This window comes from Lactuca saligna, chromosome 6 (genome assembly GCF_052625555.1).
Source record: "Lactuca saligna cultivar CGN05327 chromosome 6, ASM5262555v1, whole genome shotgun sequence".
NCBI classification, from domain to species: Eukaryota; Viridiplantae; Streptophyta; class Magnoliopsida; order Asterales; family Asteraceae; genus Lactuca; species Lactuca saligna.
In genome coordinates this window covers 60,254,624-60,273,602 of record NC_136422.1, presented here as the reverse complement: position 1 = coordinate 60,273,602, position 18,979 = coordinate 60,254,624, and the positions used below count along the sequence as shown (strand labels likewise).

Genomic DNA, 18,979 nt, shown 5'->3' with positions numbered 1-18,979 from the left:
TTAACTCTATAAATGTTTTTTTTATCGTGAATGCAGATAGAACAAATCCAGAATTAGCGGAACATCTCTGGAATACTACATGTGTCACTTTTAGCCATTGTTACCATATACTTATAAGCAGCATAAAATCTCTTAGTATAAGTTACGTATTTAGTGATTCACCAGTTGCATCAAGTGATTGTACCCATACTTTGTTGATGAATTAAGATGCCATTGCAAATGAAATGCTAACAAAAGATATTTTACTATTCAATCAAAAGAGTTCAATATAAAACCAAACACTGAACTCAAATGCGAAAAACAAAAAATGTAAAAACTTTTTCAAAATTGAAACTGAGAGATGCTACAGCAGTTCCTCTCTCGTTGCTCGGCAGGTGATACCCAAACCAGACTGTCCACATAATCAATAACTTTACCTCTTACATTGTAACCAAGCTTTACAACTTTAGTAGTGGCTGCAACCGGATCATACAAACCATGATCATATCCTAAAACTGAAACACTAACTTGAAAAAGAAACTCATTTTGTAAGGTAAATCCGTATGAATATCTATAACCCCTAAAAGGAGGAAAAAAACGATGTTTGACCCATGATTCAGCCACCCCATACTCATCCATCACCCACAACTGACGTTCAACACCTGGAACGGTTGACATGACACAAAGCTTTCCCGCCAGAACTCCTAACTTAATCCAGACATCCTTCGCATTGCCACCTGTCAAAGAATCCGGAAGAGGAATCTCACGGAATGTCTCTGCACCCAAATCATATACCAATATTGTCTTTTTTTTGAAACCATTCTTCCCTCTATAATAGTAACTTTGCCAATGAAGATGGCCCTTATGCCCATCTACACAGAGATCATCAAAATCGGAAATATTCTTGAGGCGAGATGGAATCCTTTGAGTGATGAACTTCCAGGAACCCTTTCTCATGCTATAAACCTCAACCGGAAGCCACTCCATAAAGACAACTGTGTTTGGTGATATAAAAAGACGTCGTGTAATCTTGACAACTTTGTAATCATCAGTTTTGGGATCAAATCCGAATCGAAAAAACTGTTGGGTCGAATGGGAAGGCATGGAATATGGTGGGAGAGTTAACAAGGCAGAGAGGGAAGGGTTCCATATGTAAATGTATTCATAAGGATGATCTGATCCATATATAAAGTAAGAATCAGGATCTGGTTGGCACACATTATATTTCGGGTTATGATTTGATCCGTATTTAAAGCATATTAAGCCATTAACAGATCCAATGACTTTGCCACGACTATTTTCAGACTGGGGTTTAACTGGGAGGTTGATGAAATTAGTGAGTTCCAGATGAGGAGTTCGATAGGGGCGTGCTGTGAATGGTTTGGAGTCAAAAGAAAATAGCTTCGAGAAGTGCAAGAGAATTCCATCGTTGTTGTTGCTTTGAATTGAACGATGAAGGTGGGATTTTATGAAAGAGGGTTCAGATAAAAGTGCATTCCAAGATTTTGAGAGACATCTCATCTGAGCAAGCTGTTTAGCCGGTAAACTAATGAATATGATTAATAAAATATCGTCTGGGAAGTTCCATGTAGTCGTTCGGTGTTTCTTTGAACAGCGGAGAAAAGCCTAACAAAAATCCAAAATAACAAATTTTATTGATACTAGAAGTTTTATTAACTCAAATAATTTTTGCAATAACGAACGAAACTGTGCCGGATTACCATATAAAATGACCGAGAGCCGAGAACAGTTTGGCAAGGGCGGTGACGATAGCAGGAGGAGAAAGAGTCGCGACGGACGGCGAAGTTTGACGAGACAGAAATTCCAAAAAGGCGGGTAACCGCGATCGGCTATTGGATACGAGACCTAGGATTTTAAGAAATAAACCATTTATCAAAGCCTGATTACTCGGTTTAAAGTAAAAAATCTAAATTTTCAAATACTATTGTGTATATGATCTCGAATCTCAAGTCAATCCAAATCAAATAAAACATTAAAAAATTTAAAATAACTCTACAGAATAAAAGATTTCATTACTTATTATTATCCCACTATTGAACGGTAAATTCAGTCTCGTTTTTTTTTTTTTTTTTTTAGTAAGTTACTGAAATCGTTCTTATGGTTTGATCAAAATTGCACGTTTGGTCTCTAATATACTTTTTGCACTGAGATTGTCCATGTGGTTTGATTTTCTTGCATTTTTCATCCGTTACATACTTACATATATAAAGTTAGGACTAAATGTGCAATTTTAATCAAACTATAGGAACAAAAAACAAAACAAAACCAAACCATACGGATGATTCGAATGCAAATAAAAGGTTAGGAAACAAACGTGTAATTTTAACTAAATCATAGGGACGATTTCAGTAATTTACTCTTGTTTTTTTGGGGTAAGTTTAAAAACTTTCCAACTTAGTGATTTAGGTAGAGGGGTTGGTGATGGTGGTGTCTAACTCCATCTCGGCTCCAACTATTATGGAGAGATCATTCATTGTCATACTATGGAGAGAGAGAGAGCACTACTAGAAACATGGGTTTTAGAGACGGACGAATCCATCGCTATTCCGTTGTTAAATGTTGTTTGCGATGGATCAGCGACGGATTCACTCCGTAGGTAATTTAAATGTGGCTAATTTCTCAGCGAGGGTTTTAGCGAGTCCAATGCGGGAAATAAAAACGGGCCCATATATATATATATATATATATATATATATATATATATATATATATATATATATATATATATATATATATATATATATATATATATATATATATATATATATATATGGTTAGGTTCATGTGAGAGTCCGAGAAATAAAAACGGGCCCATATATATATATATATATATATATGGGTAGATTCATGTGAGACGGCCTAATTTTGTGAGACCGTGAGACGCATTTATTTATTTATTTATTATTTTTTTTTAATTTTTTTTAGTTAATTCAAGTTCCGAAAATAATATTTAAAAAAAGAATTTTTGAATTTTTCCATTTATTTTGCATTTTAAAATTATTTTTAGATTTGGTTTCACGGTCTCATAAAATTAGAATGGTTTCAAATAAACCTGAACATATATATATATATATATATATATATATATATATATATATATATATATATATATATATATATATATATATATATATATATATATATATATATGGGAAAAAGTGAATATACCTTTAAGGGTATATAAACTTAGGTACCCAAACACACCATAATACATCATTTTGTTTGATATATTCATTATAATGTTTTTGAACTTAAACCTTATATTGATTTACTTTCAAGATATTCGAAATTTCACTATTATATTTGACTTACATCATATCTTTTTTCTAAACACATACTAGACTATATATATTGTAGTTGAAAATGAAACTATGTAATAGGAAGATAAATGTGTAATTTATAAAAATTTTGGAAGTAAATAGAGTTAGAAGTTAAAATATAAAACCATCAGACAATTAGAATGTATTGTATGATACAAGATGGTGTATTATGGTGTGTTTGGGTACCTAAGCTTATATACCCTTAAGGGTATATTCACTTTTCCCTATATATATATATATATATATATATATATATATATATATATATATATATATATATATATATCTTCTTACTTAATAAAACATTGCTAAAAATTGCAATGTATTGTGATTATAAACTACTACCTTGCCACGTGTCAATCTTCTAGCATTTTACTCATTGATTTTCCCGCCTAATTGCTAATTGTTGTATTTGACCATCATACCCTATAAATTCGAAAAATCAGGCCATAAAATCAGACGATGATGTCCACCCACGTTACTTCTCCTCCATAAATCAAAATCAAAATTTAAACCCTTCCTAAAATTATGTATTTAATCCGAATTCCATAATAATAGTGCAATCCCTTATATTCATGAATTATTTTTGAAAATTTTGAAAGCATAAACTATCAAACTCAAATGTATTCCCTTTAAAGGACTCCATTTTATCCCATGAATATATTCCCATCTTCTGATTAGAGTTTCCATGAATATCCCCTAATTTACGCACACGTTTATGTCTAATTGAATGATTTTAAAATTTGTTTCAACTTTTAGCTTCATATTTAAAATTTCAATTCGAGAAGAATGGCGACACATATGCTTCCAGTTTGAGGAGAATAGCAAGTCATTTGAATACAAGAATTCAAAAACATCATCAATAGATAGATATAGGTAATAACACTTGATAATGTTGTTATTGATTTTTTTCCAGCTAAATTTAACTTTTTTCTTTTTCTATTTATTCGAGAAGTAGAACGTTTTAGTTCGACTGCTTCCTCTTCTATTTTTTTTTCTTCTTTCTGTTGTCACATGTTTTTGGTCCCTTAGGCTTACTTGAATGTATTCCAAACTAAGAGCTGCAACATTGATGAACTATTGTGCGACTTCAGTGATGGAGGTGCCTAAATAAGGCCTTGCATCTTTTGCCTGCCAAGTATTTGCTAGAATGCTTGAATAAAATATCAAATATGTATGGTAGGTAGTGGTTGTTTTTTTCTTCGGTTCCGGTATTATTTTAAAATATTTTATTGTCATGTTCTTTGATTCACTTTCATTTTTACTGTTTTCGATTACCATTGTTATAAATTTGATTTTTCAAAAGGTTAACTATTTTATTTAGTTGTAAACTAATTTGATTTATATCCTTCAAGTGATATTGTTTTTCGAATAAGGTCTGCATTTAACCTTTTTATTTATCTAGAATTTTACAGGTGGGTGTTCTAGCTTGCTTAAACTATGACATGAAATTGGGATTAGGATTATTTGATGAAAAAGAATTATGCTAACTTGAATACTTAAGTAAGTAATGCTAGAAATGTTCGAAATTGATCATATGTAATTAAGTATTTCTATATAATTACACAGAAAATACAACTTGAAAGTATGTTACCAATATGTGAAATGCAAAGAAGGTTGGAATTGAATCATTAATTCCATCTTTGAACAAAATGAAAATAAATGCAAAATTTTAGTTAAATAAATCCAAAAACCCATGTTTGAGGCTGTATAACTCGATTTTAATTTATGAAGACAGGTGATTCTTTGCTTTAAATTGTCGCCAAAACAACAAATAAAGCATAACAAAAAAAAGAAGCAAACTAATCCGACTTAATTTGAGAGAATTATGTGTGTTTAAAGTTTAGTAAAATTATGCACAAAGCTAGAATGCAAAAAAAATTTGAAGTCTAGAAATTTAAAGTATCTTTAGGGTTGCATAACTTGAGTTATACATATCCAAATCATTTCATTATTGAGCCAAAAATTTAGTCGGGAATGAGAGGATGGTGCAACAAGTTGATTCTACTCATATATATATATATATATATATATATATATATATATATATATATATATATATATATATATATATATATATATATATATATATATATATATATATATATATATATATATATGAACAAGATACGAGAGTTTAATGTTGGCTACATGCTAACTTTTGGTGCTGTTAAAAAGTGAACGACTTGACTTTTGTTGACTTTTTGATAAATCTGAAATTTTTTAATGAACTGAATAGAATTAACTTAGAGTAAGTTAATAAAATATGAGATATAAGCTTTTAACCAGAATATGAGAAGTTTTGGTTGAGAAAAATGGAAATTTACTTGATTTTGAAAATACGTAAAATTATCAGTGGTATAAAAGACAAAATGGAAAATATATGATATATTGATATCTAAATGTTTGTATGCTTTGGAAACATAAGTTAGGGTTTTTGATAAATTGGTTTTGGTAAACATGGTATGATATTATTAAAACTTCAAAAATTATTATTTTAAATAAAGGAACATGTGTTACAATTATTGTTTTTCAACATTTACATTTTCACATTTGAGCAAACATTCTTTATTCTTCCAATCTATAACATTTTGTTTGCAAATAACTCAATATTATCATTGAATTTCAGAGAATAGATGGTTTTTTGGTAACCTTTAACATGTGCTTGAAACAATCATAGAAGAAACATCTTTTATTGAAGGAAACCACTTGGGTTTTTTTCCACAAAATACTTCCTAATGTTTCCATTATTTGCAAAGGAACAAAAAATGGAGATGTGAGATTCTTATGCTTGAAAAAATGATTTGAAGTGGTGGTTAGTTTGTCAAATGAATAATCAATAGAGAATAACTCTGAAAACTCAATAGTTGAAACAATTGAAAGTTTATAATGTAAAAAAAGTTTCATTCACTTGTGCTTTAGTTTTTGTGGTCTTCAAGTTACCAATAGATCCTTATTTCTATTTTTATTTTTATGTTTTATGGATGGATCGTTTGGTCAATGTGGATAAAAAGAATGATGATAAGTAAATGTACGAAATATCATATGAAGTCAATGATGGATGTAATTTTAAATAATGAGTACAAATGTCTACAAAACTTAAATCTTTGAAATTTCATAAAATTTTATAAATCTGTTACCCGTGGTTTCATGGGTTGTAACCTAGTGTGTGTGTGTGTATATATATATATATATATATATATATATATATATATATATAAGAATTTTTTGTTCATATTAAGATAACTCGATAAATCTTATAAAGACAATAAAAAAAAATGAGAATACAATATATAATCTTACATAGCTAAATAAATTGTGGCACTCTCGTAGCACTATTCAATTATTTAGCATACGTTTATTAGTGTGTTTCATTTGTTAATCAACGACAACGATCACAATATAAAATAAGATGTCGTCAGATTTAGAAATTAGGAATAGAAAAATAGTTAGTTGTTTAATTTCAGTTAACAATAAAAAAGTAGAGCGGGAGTGCAATATAAATGAGAGGTGGAGTATAGTGGAATCAGAAATAAAAAATGTCATTTGAGCTTTGCAAATTTGGAAATTCGGAATTGGAACAAAACGTAAGCTCTTGTTTAACATAAATTTACATTAGCTTAAAAGCAATTTTAATTTTAAGCCCAAATTTTCAAAATGTGAGTTGTTACAATTTTTAATTGTAGCGTTAACTATTGGAATTGGTAAATGCATAAACTTTTTTCTGTTTGATTATTGGATTGTCGATTGGTAGACTATAAACTTAATCATATGTAAAATTAGACCCCCTCCACGATATGAGTCATGTGCGGTCGCTCACTTCACATACCCTCAACGACGCCCATGATAATTACAAAATATAAATACAATATATTTTAATGTGAAAATGTGGGTTTCCCGTGAGCATAATTTAAAAACCTCGTTTTAATGATGAGTTTGTCCCAAGTAACATGGATGGTGACTCTTCCAATAATTATGGCGTATTGGTATTAGGGATGAGCATATGAATTGGATATCCGTTTTTGGAACAGTAACCGTCTCGAAACAATCGGTTCTGGAATGGAAACTGCCTTAAACGATTCCACTTTCTAAAGTTATGAAACTATCTTAAGCGGTTCCGGTTCCCGTTCTTATTTTTCGGAACCGCTACCCGCTGAGTACCCGCCAGAACTCATCTTTGGTCCGAATTGATTCGATTTGGACCAAAATAAATTACGGTTTTATTGACAAAAATAAATAAATTCGATGTAACCGGGTTACCTGTTCGTGGAACTGGTTCCAAAAAAATTAAGATCTGTATAGACCGGTTTCGGTTCTGGTTCTAACTTTCCAGGAACCACAAGCTTTTGTTTTACCAAATGATATGGATGCCCGCCTATGTTCATCGCTAATTGATACGGTTACAACTTACGATAATAATTAAGGGGGTGTTTGGGATAGCTTTTCAGATCAAAAAATCCTGTTTAGAAAAGAACTTTTTGATTCATATCTTTTTCCAAAAGATGGTTTTAAAATGTGTTTGTTTAAACTTTTGAGATGGAAAAAGGAAAAATGCAAAAGTTGCCAAAAGTCACACATACGTGACTTCTTAAAAGCCTCCTTTTTCTTCTTTTCAAAAAGCTAATTTAAAAGATCTTTTTGAATTACCAAACAATTTTTTAAACTTTTGACTTTTTGGAAAAGCCAAAAGTCTCAAAAATCATTTTAAAAGCAAAATCAATCACCCCCTCTAAGATGAAAAAAATACATTTTCAAAATAAGGATCAAAATTAGAAAAAATGGCTTCTTGAAGGACAATTTATGCAACTCAGATAAAAGAAAATACCAAATATACCTTTTCTTCAACCCTCTTGAGTTTGTTCTGGCTAGCAAATTAGCAGTTCAGAATTCAGATGACAATGGAGGCCTTGAAGGTTTGGTCGTCACGGCCTCTGAGACACCTCTTCCATTTAGCTGCCTCTCCTCCTCCTACTTCTAAATCATATCTCCCCGTTACTTTAGTCCGCTGTTGTTCTTCCTCCACTTCCGCCGCCGCCGCCGCCGCCGCGCCAAAACAAGGCGGCAGGGGTAGGAGATCTTCCGCCGCTTCCACTACAACCTCAACCTCCGATAGAGACGCCATTCGCGCAATCCGTCTCAAAAAGGTCTTACCCCATTTCTCCTATCTCTCATTGACATTTTGCTTTTAAAATCAAATCGATGATGTTTTCAGTAGAACGGAGTAAACATTGCGTGCTATTAGTCACTGATGAATGAATATAACACCTAATTTATATCATATTTAACACGAATCGTTCTACAGTTTTTCCAATAAAACTAATGGATTCTTCATTCTGTCGCAGGTGGAAGAGTTGAGGAGCAAGGGCTACGAACCCTATGCATACAAGTGGGACAGAACCCATACTGCTAATCAATTGCAAGAGATTTATAAGCATCTAGGCAATGGCGAAGAGTCCAACACTGAGAATGATCAAGTATCAATATCAGGAAGAATTGTGGCACGTAGGGCTTTTGGAAAACTCGCTTTCTTGACTTTAAGGGATGATTCTGGAACAATTCAGGTATGGTGATAACAAATTAACAATTAACATCTCCCTTATTTTCATATCCAAAGATTGTGTTGCTTGTTAATAACTTCAATCTCCATTGTGATTTCAGCTTTACTGTGAGAAGGAAAGGCTTGCAAACGATCAATTTGATCAATTGAAGTCCCTTGTTGATATAGGCGACATATTGGGTGCAAGAGGCTCAATTAAACGTACAGAGAAAGGTCAGTTTTCAGTTATCCAGTATCCACAATTCCCTTGGTTCAAAGTTTGCAAATTTGTTACACTCTTTATACCATTTTCAAAGAGAAGTAATATTCTTTCTTGCATATTTACTTTTTAATCTCATTCACAAATCACAATCTTATTACTCATTCCTCCCATTTATGTTTCAGGGGAGCTCTCTCTCTGTGTAAATTCGTTCTTGATTCTTACAAAGTCTTTGCTTCCATTACCAGACAAGTTTCATGGTCTGCAAGATAAGGATAAACGTTATCGGCAACGGTTCGTTTTATAATTATTTTTTTTGTTGAAAAAACATTTGACTTCATTAATTAATACTTATTGGCAATTTTATGTTGTTGCATAGATATGTAGATATGATTGCAAATCCAGAGGTAGCTGATGTATTCCGTAATAGAGCAAAGGTATGGTTAAAATTTTTTAAATGTAATGGTCAGATCAAATGTGTACAAAATCAAAAACATAAGGGACTAAATATGTAAAATATGTTACCTTTTTAGTGCATTAAAGAATATGAGTTGTTATCTTGAAATGTTAGTTTGCTGATTTTGTGCTTCACTTCAGTAGATTGTTTCAATTATACGCCAGACAGTTGAATTAATGGGATTTATTTCAGTTGACACTCCCGTTTTACAGGTTTGTAAATAATTTGATTCTTTTTTAAACCTTTGAGATTACTAAAATGTAACTTTGACTTTGACTTTCTAGGAAGCAGCTGGAGGGGCAGAAGCTAGGCCATTTATTACACACCATAACTCTCTTGGTAGAGATCTTTATCTCAGAATTGCTACTGAACTCCATTTGAAGAGAATGTTGGTGAGATTTCGAGTCTTTAATCTTTAAAACTTTTTTTTATAAAAATATTTTTTAATCAATCCATTAAAAGCAACTTATAGGTTGGGGGATTAGAAAAAGTATACGAAATCGGCCGAATATTCAGAAACGAAGGCCTTTCAACTCGTCATAATCCAGAATTCACAACAATAGAGGTAATCGTTTTACATTTATAGTATAATTAATAATATTACATAAAGGTTTCACTTTTATAACATTATCTTAACTCTTTATATATTCCAGATATATGAAGCATACTCAGACTACGAAAGCATGATGAACATGGCAGAAGAAATTGTAACTCAATGTGCTCTTTCACTTCATGGGAAGCTTACTCTTGATTATCAGGTATCTTAGATACTAAAAATAGCAATCTACTTTCAAAATTAATTAATAATTATATGAAAATACATTGCTATTTTTATACATAAAGGGTGTAGAAATTAACCTTGAAAGACCATGGAGAAGAGAAACAATGCATAATTTAGTCAAAGAAGCCACAGGAGTTGACTTTATTAAATTAGGAAATGATCTTAATGCTGTTAAAGAAGCGGTTATTAGTGCACTCGATCTGGGCCCACGTAATCCAGACAGACATTCAATTGAAGCTTGCTCTTCTGTGGGCCATGTGCTTAATGAGGTTATTATTTATTAATCCATTTCTCATTTACTTTATTGTTTTTTCATTTTTTTTGCATATTAATAGTTATACTTTAATTTTTCAGGTTTTTGAAATGGTAGTAGAAGCAACATTAGTACAGCCTACATTTGTTCTGGATTATCCTGTTGAAATTTCTCCTTTGGCTAAGCCACATCGGAGGTACAAAATGTATTTTATTTTTAGGGTTAATCTTTTTTTTTTTTTTTTTTTTTTGTCGGATTTTTATTTTTGTTATCCATTATATTTGGTGAACAGGGATGCAGGTTTAACAGAGAGGTTTGAGCTTTTTGTTTGTGGTCGTGAGTTGGGAAATGCGTTTTCTGAATTAACTGATCCTTTGGACCAGGTAATTTACGAAATTTATATTAATTTGTAGTATAATTTTTGTATGATTTATTTGTTAAAAGTATAAAATTAAAAAAATATATATATACAACAGAGGCGACGTTTGGAGGAACAAGTGAAGCAACATAATAAGAAAAGAGAGGCTGCAGAAGGAAAGGAAAAAAAAGATGATAATGATGATGACGTGTCTTATGACGTGACTCTTGATGAGGATTTTTTAACAGCTTTGGAATACGGAATGCCTCCAGCTTCAGGAATGGTAAAAATATTTTTATTTTTATTTTATTATTATTTTATTTTGAAAATAGAAGTAACATTTCTTGCGTTTAACTTATTTTGACATTTTGATTTTAGGGAATTGGGATTGATAGGCTGGTGATGCTTCTCACAAATTCGGCTAGCATAAGAGATGTTATTGCTTTTCCTGTTCTTAAGCTTCAGCAATAGAAATATTTTTTTTTTTTGTTCATTTGAGATTATATATAAAAAAGTTATTTTTTTTTTTTTTTGAAAAAGATTATTGGGACTTTTGAACAAGTGTGACACTAAATTAGTTGTGAGAATGATGTTTTGTTAACATTTAAGTGGTTGTGACGTGAAGGTATTTCGTGGAAACAAGTTACAAGAACAATGTCCATAAATTAGGCCCATGATTAAAGTGTTTGTGTTATCACTATCAGGAACAAATTCCCTTATTTAAAAGTTGCAATCATGCATGGAAAACGTATCAAAAGAATGTTTGTATTAATAAATAAGGCCTTTCTTACAATCAAGAATGGAGGGGCATTTGGTTCATGGTGTGTTTGGTTGTGAAATGAATGAAATTTAATTCCATCGGAATACTTCGTATTCCATTATTCACGGAGTTTCAATTCCTTTAAGATTTGGTTGGAATTTAGTTGCATTCATTCCCTTATTTGTCAGAAAACCAGATTTAAAAACATAAGGTAAATCATATGATTGAATAAATGGAATATTAATACAACATTGACACTGACATCCCTTTATAATGGGGTAAAATGAAGACAGTCGTTACACCTTCTAAGGATGTAGTAAAAGCATCTATAGATGGCATATGAAAGGCAGGAGTACAAGGGTAAGTATAGAGAATGGGTGAAAACATATAGTAGAAATAAAAATGAAAATAAAAGGGGATAAAACTATGAAATAAAATAGTATATGAAAAACACAAACAAGTAAAATATAAAAAGTCTAGGACCTATACTAACTACTTCACTATCTTGATTTTAGTCATTCACCATGTTTTGGATGAATATTTGGTGGAGACCCTTTCCTTTGGAAGGCGTATCCACAATTGTACTTATTGGCGATTGATAAAAATATGTTTGCTTATTATTCGTTATTTTTGTCTTAGTATGTCTTTCATGTCTTCAACAGAGCCACACATATAATGCTCCATCAAGGAATTTCTTTGAGGGTTCTAAAAAATCTATTTAAATATTCTTGAAGTGAATAATGAGGTTACAACGCAACAATAGTAATAACAACAATAGTAATAGACCTCATGAATCCCATTGCAATGCGGTATGGGGAGGTGGAAGTTGACATTTGACACTCATGCCTCCATAGGGAGTAGAGTGACCACGTCATGTAGATGGCATTTGACATGTGCAACTTGTGACCTTTAAAAGTGGCGAACACAATAAAGTAAATCAAATATGAGTAGTGAGACATAAACATATATACAATAAATTAGAAGCAAATGCATCTAAGAAGTCAACAAATGAGGAAATCAGGATGGAGTAAATCAATGTGAGAAGTAAAACAAAACATGGATAAACCAGGAGACAAGCACATGAACAAGAAATAGGTAATCGACAATATAGATGATCAAACAGGAAAAACAAGGGGCAAGGCTACCTATCTACCTTGATGTTTAGTCTCCCTACCCTCTAATATGAGGTCATGTCCTTGGAAAGAGCATGCTCCTCCATGTCTAGCCACACATTATCCTTACACTTGCTTTTAGGATGACCGCTCCTCCTCTTACAATATTGACTCTACCCTCCTTACCATCGTTGATGGTAGCCTCCTAAGGAGATGTCCATACCACCTCAATCGTCCATCCCTTAATTTTCGATGTTCTACGCCACTCCTAATAATGACATTCATACAATCACATTTGAATTGCTATCCAACAAAGTTCTACTGCAAGTTCAACTTAACATCTTCATTTCTACTACTTCCATCTTCCTTTCGTGGTCCTTAATGGACGGCCAATATTCAGACCTATACACCATGACAGACCTAACAACTACCATATAGAATTACCTTTTTAGTTTCAACAAGACCTTCCTGTCACATAAGACTCATGAGGTCGCCCTCTATTTTAACCAACTTACCTTTATACGATGGATGATATATATATATATATATATATATATATATATATATATACACACACACACACACACACCTCCCTTATCGATCATGGACCCAGGAAGCTCTGCTTCAGGATAAGAGCTTGCTCCCCTAAACTTACACATACTCCTTCGTGATTCGCCACCCCACTAAAGTTGCACCAAAGATACTCCATCTAAATTGTAACGATCCAAATTTCAAGTCCAAAAATTTCATTTTTAATTAATAGACTAGTAAAATTATTTATAAGAAAACACCATCTAAACATAACTTTTCATAAAAACCACAACTCATGTATGATACCATTCACAAAAGTAAGAATAATGTTAGAGTACAATCCCAAGAAACTCTAGTGCGGAAAACCAACATGTGTGTGATGTGCCACTATCACGCCAGCTCATTCCCCTTCACTAAAGACGCACCTGAAACCAAAACTATAAACTGTAAGCACGAAGCTTAATGAGTTCCCCCATCGTACCACATACCATGCAGTCACATAGCATATATACTGCCGGGCAATTCTGGGGTGCCCGCCCTACCCGGTACGACCATTCTGGGGTGCCGTCCTACCCGTGTCAAGCCATTCTGGGGTGCTGACCTACCCGTCGGTCCTAACAACCGACCCTCATGGACTATTCCACCCCTCTACTGCTACTATCACATATATCATAACATAACATACTATCAAACATATCTGGGGTGTCCGAACTGCCCTTCGGTCCTAACAACCAAACTTGGGGACTATTCCCCCTACTACCACTATCACATATAACATATCATACCAACATATAAACATATCATCACATACTGTCAGACATATCTGGGGTGCCTAACCTACCCTTCGGTCCTAGCAACCGAACTCTACTACTATCGCATATAACATATCATGCCATCATATAACATATCAGGTAGTAGCAAACCTAGAGGAAATCACAAAGACAATCATTTAACATACAACTCCTACCGGTGGGTCGGCATTGTGGCCGTAGACCCACCGCTACTGGAAGGTAACTCACCTCGAACAAGTAGCTGTTGATCATCCGTGTGGGAAGTCTCTGCCTGCTGCTGCTCCGGAAATCCTCCGGCTACAATCCCCACAAAACACTTAGTCAGAAACTGACATCTACTCTTAGGGTAAAATGACTATTTTACCCCCAATCAAGTCCAAGTCAAAGTCAACTTCAAGTTGACCCGACTCTCCGAGTTGGGTCGTCAACTCGTCGAGTCCCTATCCCTTTACACAACCTCATCGATGACTCGACTCGTCGAGTTTGGCGATGACTCGACGAGTCCCTCTTCTATAAGAACATCGAATGATCCTTCATCTAACTCACCGAGTTGTATGAACAAATCTTCGAGTTCACCTTCATCTGATGAACAAGTCCTGACCTTGACTCTCTGAGTTGTATGAACAACTCGTCGAGTTCATCTTCAATCTTAAGGAGATTGTCTAGGACTCACCGAGTATGTTCTAGCACTCGTCGAGTCCCATGAATTCTAGGTCTAAGGCTAAGTCCAAAGCGTTGGGTCGCTCCTTCTGACCTTATACAGTCCTTCTAACACCCAACTAAGTTCTTTAGATCCTCGACAGATATAAGACTTTATGCCTTGGACTCGCCGAGTCCCAAGAATGGACTCGCCTAGTCGGTAACGTCCACACCCTAAATCCTCGATTTTCTGATGTACAACCTTTAACGAAAAGATAGATCCATGCCCCTAGGCCTGATCTAGCATGTAGAGTTACAAACTTTACATGCATGCATGGAAGAATGAGACCAAATGGCTCAAAAAGGAACTCCTAACATGCATGAGGCTTTCTATGGGTTCTAAAACAGTTGCTTTCTGCCTTAGGGTCCCTCAAGAACCCTGGATCCGAAACCCTAGCCCTCAAACATGCTTGTAATCATGGTTGGTAGCCAAAATGGCTCTCAGAATCCCTAACTTCCTTCAAGAATAGATCTATAATAATAATAATGAGCAAGGTATAAGCTTTATACCTCAAATGCACTGTGGAAGATGCTCAAACTCGGATCCCTCTAGCCTCTTCTTGTTTCTTCAAGCTTTTCCTTCCTTTCTTATATCACAAAAGCACCAAAATCACTCAAAAGGCCTTAGATCTTCACTCACACGATTGGGGTTCGCTATGTGGATCTTCTGGGAGCAAATGGGACGATGGGTGGTTGAATGAGATGTTTAAATAGGGTGAAAACCCTCAGATTAGGGTTTTTTTTCCAGCCAGGGTCTAGTCGTCGAGTCCGGGACCCGACTCGCCAAGTCCATCACTTAAATCCCGCATCCCGTCCCGCTTCTACTCGGCGAGTTGGTCCTTCAACTCGCCGAGTCCAAGGCCAAAAATGCAAAACACTTAGATAAAAATAAAAAGAATTACATAACAAGAACCAGGTGCTACAAATCTCCCCCACATATTTTAGACTTCGTCCTCATAGTCTGCTGCTTGTTCCTGAAACAACTTTGGGTAATGCTCCATCATCTCGTCCACCGGCTCCCAAGTCCATTCCGAGGTGGTGCTGCCATTGCACCTTCACGAGCTCCACCTTCTTTTGTTCCTCAGGTTATTCGACTTCTGGTCGAGGATCGCCATAGTTCGCTCGATGTAATTCAAGCTGCCATCAACCTGAGTGTCCTGCAAGGGCCACTACTAGAAAATAGGTCTTTAATGACGCGCAAACAATGACACGCACTGATAGACGACGCGCATTTGTACGTGCCCTAAAAAATAATGTCAGCTTTGCAAAATGTGAAGGATAGAGGGCGCGCATTTTTGCGTGCCCGGAAATTAATGTCCAAAAAAAAACACGGACACCTACCATAAAAAGCGCGTCGTGTAAAGATGTCGCTTTATATTTTTTTTAGGAAGGTGCGTTCTCGCTTTTTTTAATCGGCGATGGAGGGAAATGAAATCCCAAAAAATTAAACACCCGCCTACTTCTCTTATTCTACAATCCTCTAACAAAGAACCCGAATTCTATTCTAACAAAGAACCCTAATTCTATTGTGAGGCTGTCAATCCTTTTAAAGCAACTTGTCTTCTTGTACCTTGATCTGCACTCTCTCTCCCTTCTCTTTGCAAGCCCTAAGCCGCCATCACCAGCATCGAAACCCATCAGCTCTAAGCGGCCATGGAATCTATAAAGAGTGTTTGTCTCATATGTTTTTATCAACGCCATCAGACACTAATCTTCTCTATCCACTATGTCGCAAGTCTCCATATGCTTTCATCAGCGCCATTCGACGAAAAGAACTAGGGCTTTGAACCACTTCTCAATAAATTGTTCAGAGAGATCCAACAGCTCCTCTCACGCAAAACACCTTCGATTGAAGGTTATGTGACTCCTTACATCAGCACCATTCGATTGAAGCTATTTTAGCAGACTCCGATCGCCTTCAATCCAAACTCCAATCAAAAATATCATCTCGCATGTCTTCTCAGCTCTCCACTCCTCCATTTCGCTGGGGGCCCTGGTACCATCAATTTCAAATTGCACTTCATCTGAAGCTTGTTGATTTCTTTTGGATCCGAATTCAAATTCCGTGTTCTTCTTTGGCAATTTGGAGGTGAAATTCAGGTTGTATTACAGGAGAGTAGAGGAAGGGAAACAATATCCATTACTCTGTAGGAGATTAGCTAGCCTAAACGAAGAGTTCATTTCACATAAAAGTCCAACAGGTGGGTTCGATTTCATCTCCAGGAAGAGGATTGAACAAAAACTCATCGATTAAAATCAAGAAGCAGAAAGATTTGGGGTAATTCCAATTCCAGTATCATTTCAACATCTTTCAACGATCTCTAATTCTCTTCCACTTCATTTAATCTATTAACATGACTTCATTTAGGTTATGCATATGAAGAGGTAGCAGAAGTCTCACCTGGTCATCGATTCATTGCATACATCATGTATGACAAAGACAACAATTTCTTCAAATTATGTGTTAGAGATTTGAATTTAGGCTCTCTCTGTAGTAAGCCACAAGCTGATTGGGTCTGTAATGTGGCATGGGCTAAAGGGGGTCAAGGCATATCTGTATCATGAGGTTTTTTTCCTTCATATCAGTTGGCTCTAAAATGAGCTCTAAACCCTGTATTTTATTTGTTTGAGAAATTTTGATTTGATTGTTGTTCCAGTCCCAAGCTGCTTGTTTCAAGAAAGCGAGAGATGATCTATACAAGGTTAAAGCATGGGTTTTCTCTCCACAAGTCAAAGTTATTAAGTGTTAGTGGGTTGAGTTGAAAATGGTCAAAATCCATAGAAAAGAACTAAAAAAAAGTTGATTTGGCTGCTGAAGAAGCTGACATTCGTGAGGAAGATGTGTTGAAGGAGAAAGATGCTTTTGAGGATCTTAAGAAGCTGGCAGCCAAGTCACTGACTGAGACAGTTAATCAGTTGATTGACACTGTTAATCAGGTGAGAATCATATCTTTATTTATTTATTTATAATGCTTTAGAATTTGTTTGAGGGGTAAAATAGTAATTTTGTTTAATTTCGATTTTTAGGTGAAGGAGGATGAAAATGCCGAACAGGCAACCCGACCATCAAGAGTCACTGATGCGGTCAAACATCGGGCGACCCGACCACAACAGATGACGTGAGGCATTGGATCGACTTCTTGAAACAAATAACTTCCCAGAGTTCACGGGCAAGGTTTGCCCCGTTCCATGTGAAGGTTCATGTGTGTTGGGTATAATTGAAAACCCGATCTCCATCGACTGGTTAGTTTTCTTAAATTTATTTTTGAAAAAAAATACCCGAACATATGTTAATAAAATTAAAAATTATACGTTGTTTAGGGACAAAATCGGTCTGGTGCACCTCTTAAAGCTGCAGACAATGTTATTATCTCACAGCATCAGCATGCAGCAGCCTCTCAAATTCAGGCAAGAGAAACCGATATACATGCACTCTCATTGAGTAAAAACGAGACAGGTGTCCCCATGAATGTATCCGAAAGCTTCAAAAAGGAATATGCAATGGTACTATTACAGCTCAAAGAAGCTAGTGATCAGGTATCATTTATTTCATAAATATTTATTATCATATATATTTACAAATTACAACTTAATTTTAACATATAATTTTAATCAGGTTGCTTCTGCTCTTGCAAATTTGAGGCGACGCAACACATACCCAGAGGTTTGTGGGGTTTTCTTTTTTGTTATTCTTTTCTGATAAGCCCCATGGACTATTAGTTTATGGTATAAGGGCTTGGAAACCCAAAGTCTAATCTTCTGCAGCCTACTTCCAGAATTGGTGTATGGAGGGCAGTTTGGTCTTTTATTTATTTTAACAGTTTAGAGTTAGTGGTGAGACAAAGTAATGGTGATATCACCTTGCTAGCTGTTATTCCCTTTTGTCCTTTTCTTTAGTAGTAGCAGTATATATATAGTAGTTAGTAATAGGAGTGAGATAGCGAAGAATTATTATGAATTGAACTTTGTTCTTTCTTGGAGATACCCACATCTCGAAAGCTGGGAATTATCTTAATATCATCACGTAATTAGATCAGGGGTTAAAATGCCTGGAGTTTATGATAGATTCAACAAGGGTCTATCATTTTCCCTTGCAATTTAATAGGTGTTTATTAATGTTGTCCTTGACATATTCATGTAATTTTATTTGACAGAAAAGAG

General features: G+C 34.5%; 2 protein-coding genes across 2 annotated transcripts; one reads left to right on the top strand and one right to left on the bottom strand.

The window, feature by feature from the left end:
- Window positions 1–321: 321 nt before the first annotated feature.
- LOC145002628 (F-box protein CPR1-like) lies at window positions 322–1,500 on the bottom strand. Its single transcript, XM_078961859.1, has one exon. It carries the CDS (start codon window positions 1,498–1,500, stop codon window positions 322–324), a length of 1,179 nt encoding a protein of 392 aa, XP_078817985.1.
- Window positions 1,501–8,168: 6,668 nt separating this feature from the next.
- On the top strand, window positions 8,169–11,567 carry OVA5 (Lysyl-tRNA synthetase, class II). Its single transcript, XM_078961103.1, has 14 exons — window positions 8,169–8,464; window positions 8,663–8,881; window positions 8,979–9,090; window positions 9,262–9,370; window positions 9,456–9,513; window positions 9,677–9,745; window positions 9,818–9,925; window positions 10,006–10,098; window positions 10,187–10,291; window positions 10,377–10,583; window positions 10,669–10,763; window positions 10,860–10,950; window positions 11,044–11,208; window positions 11,304–11,567. Exons 1-14 carry the CDS (start codon window positions 8,213–8,215, stop codon window positions 11,394–11,396), a joined length of 1,776 nt encoding a protein of 591 aa, XP_078817229.1. The 5' UTR covers window positions 8,169–8,212; the 3' UTR covers window positions 11,397–11,567.
- The last annotated feature ends 7,412 nt before the right edge of the window (window positions 11,568–18,979 follow it).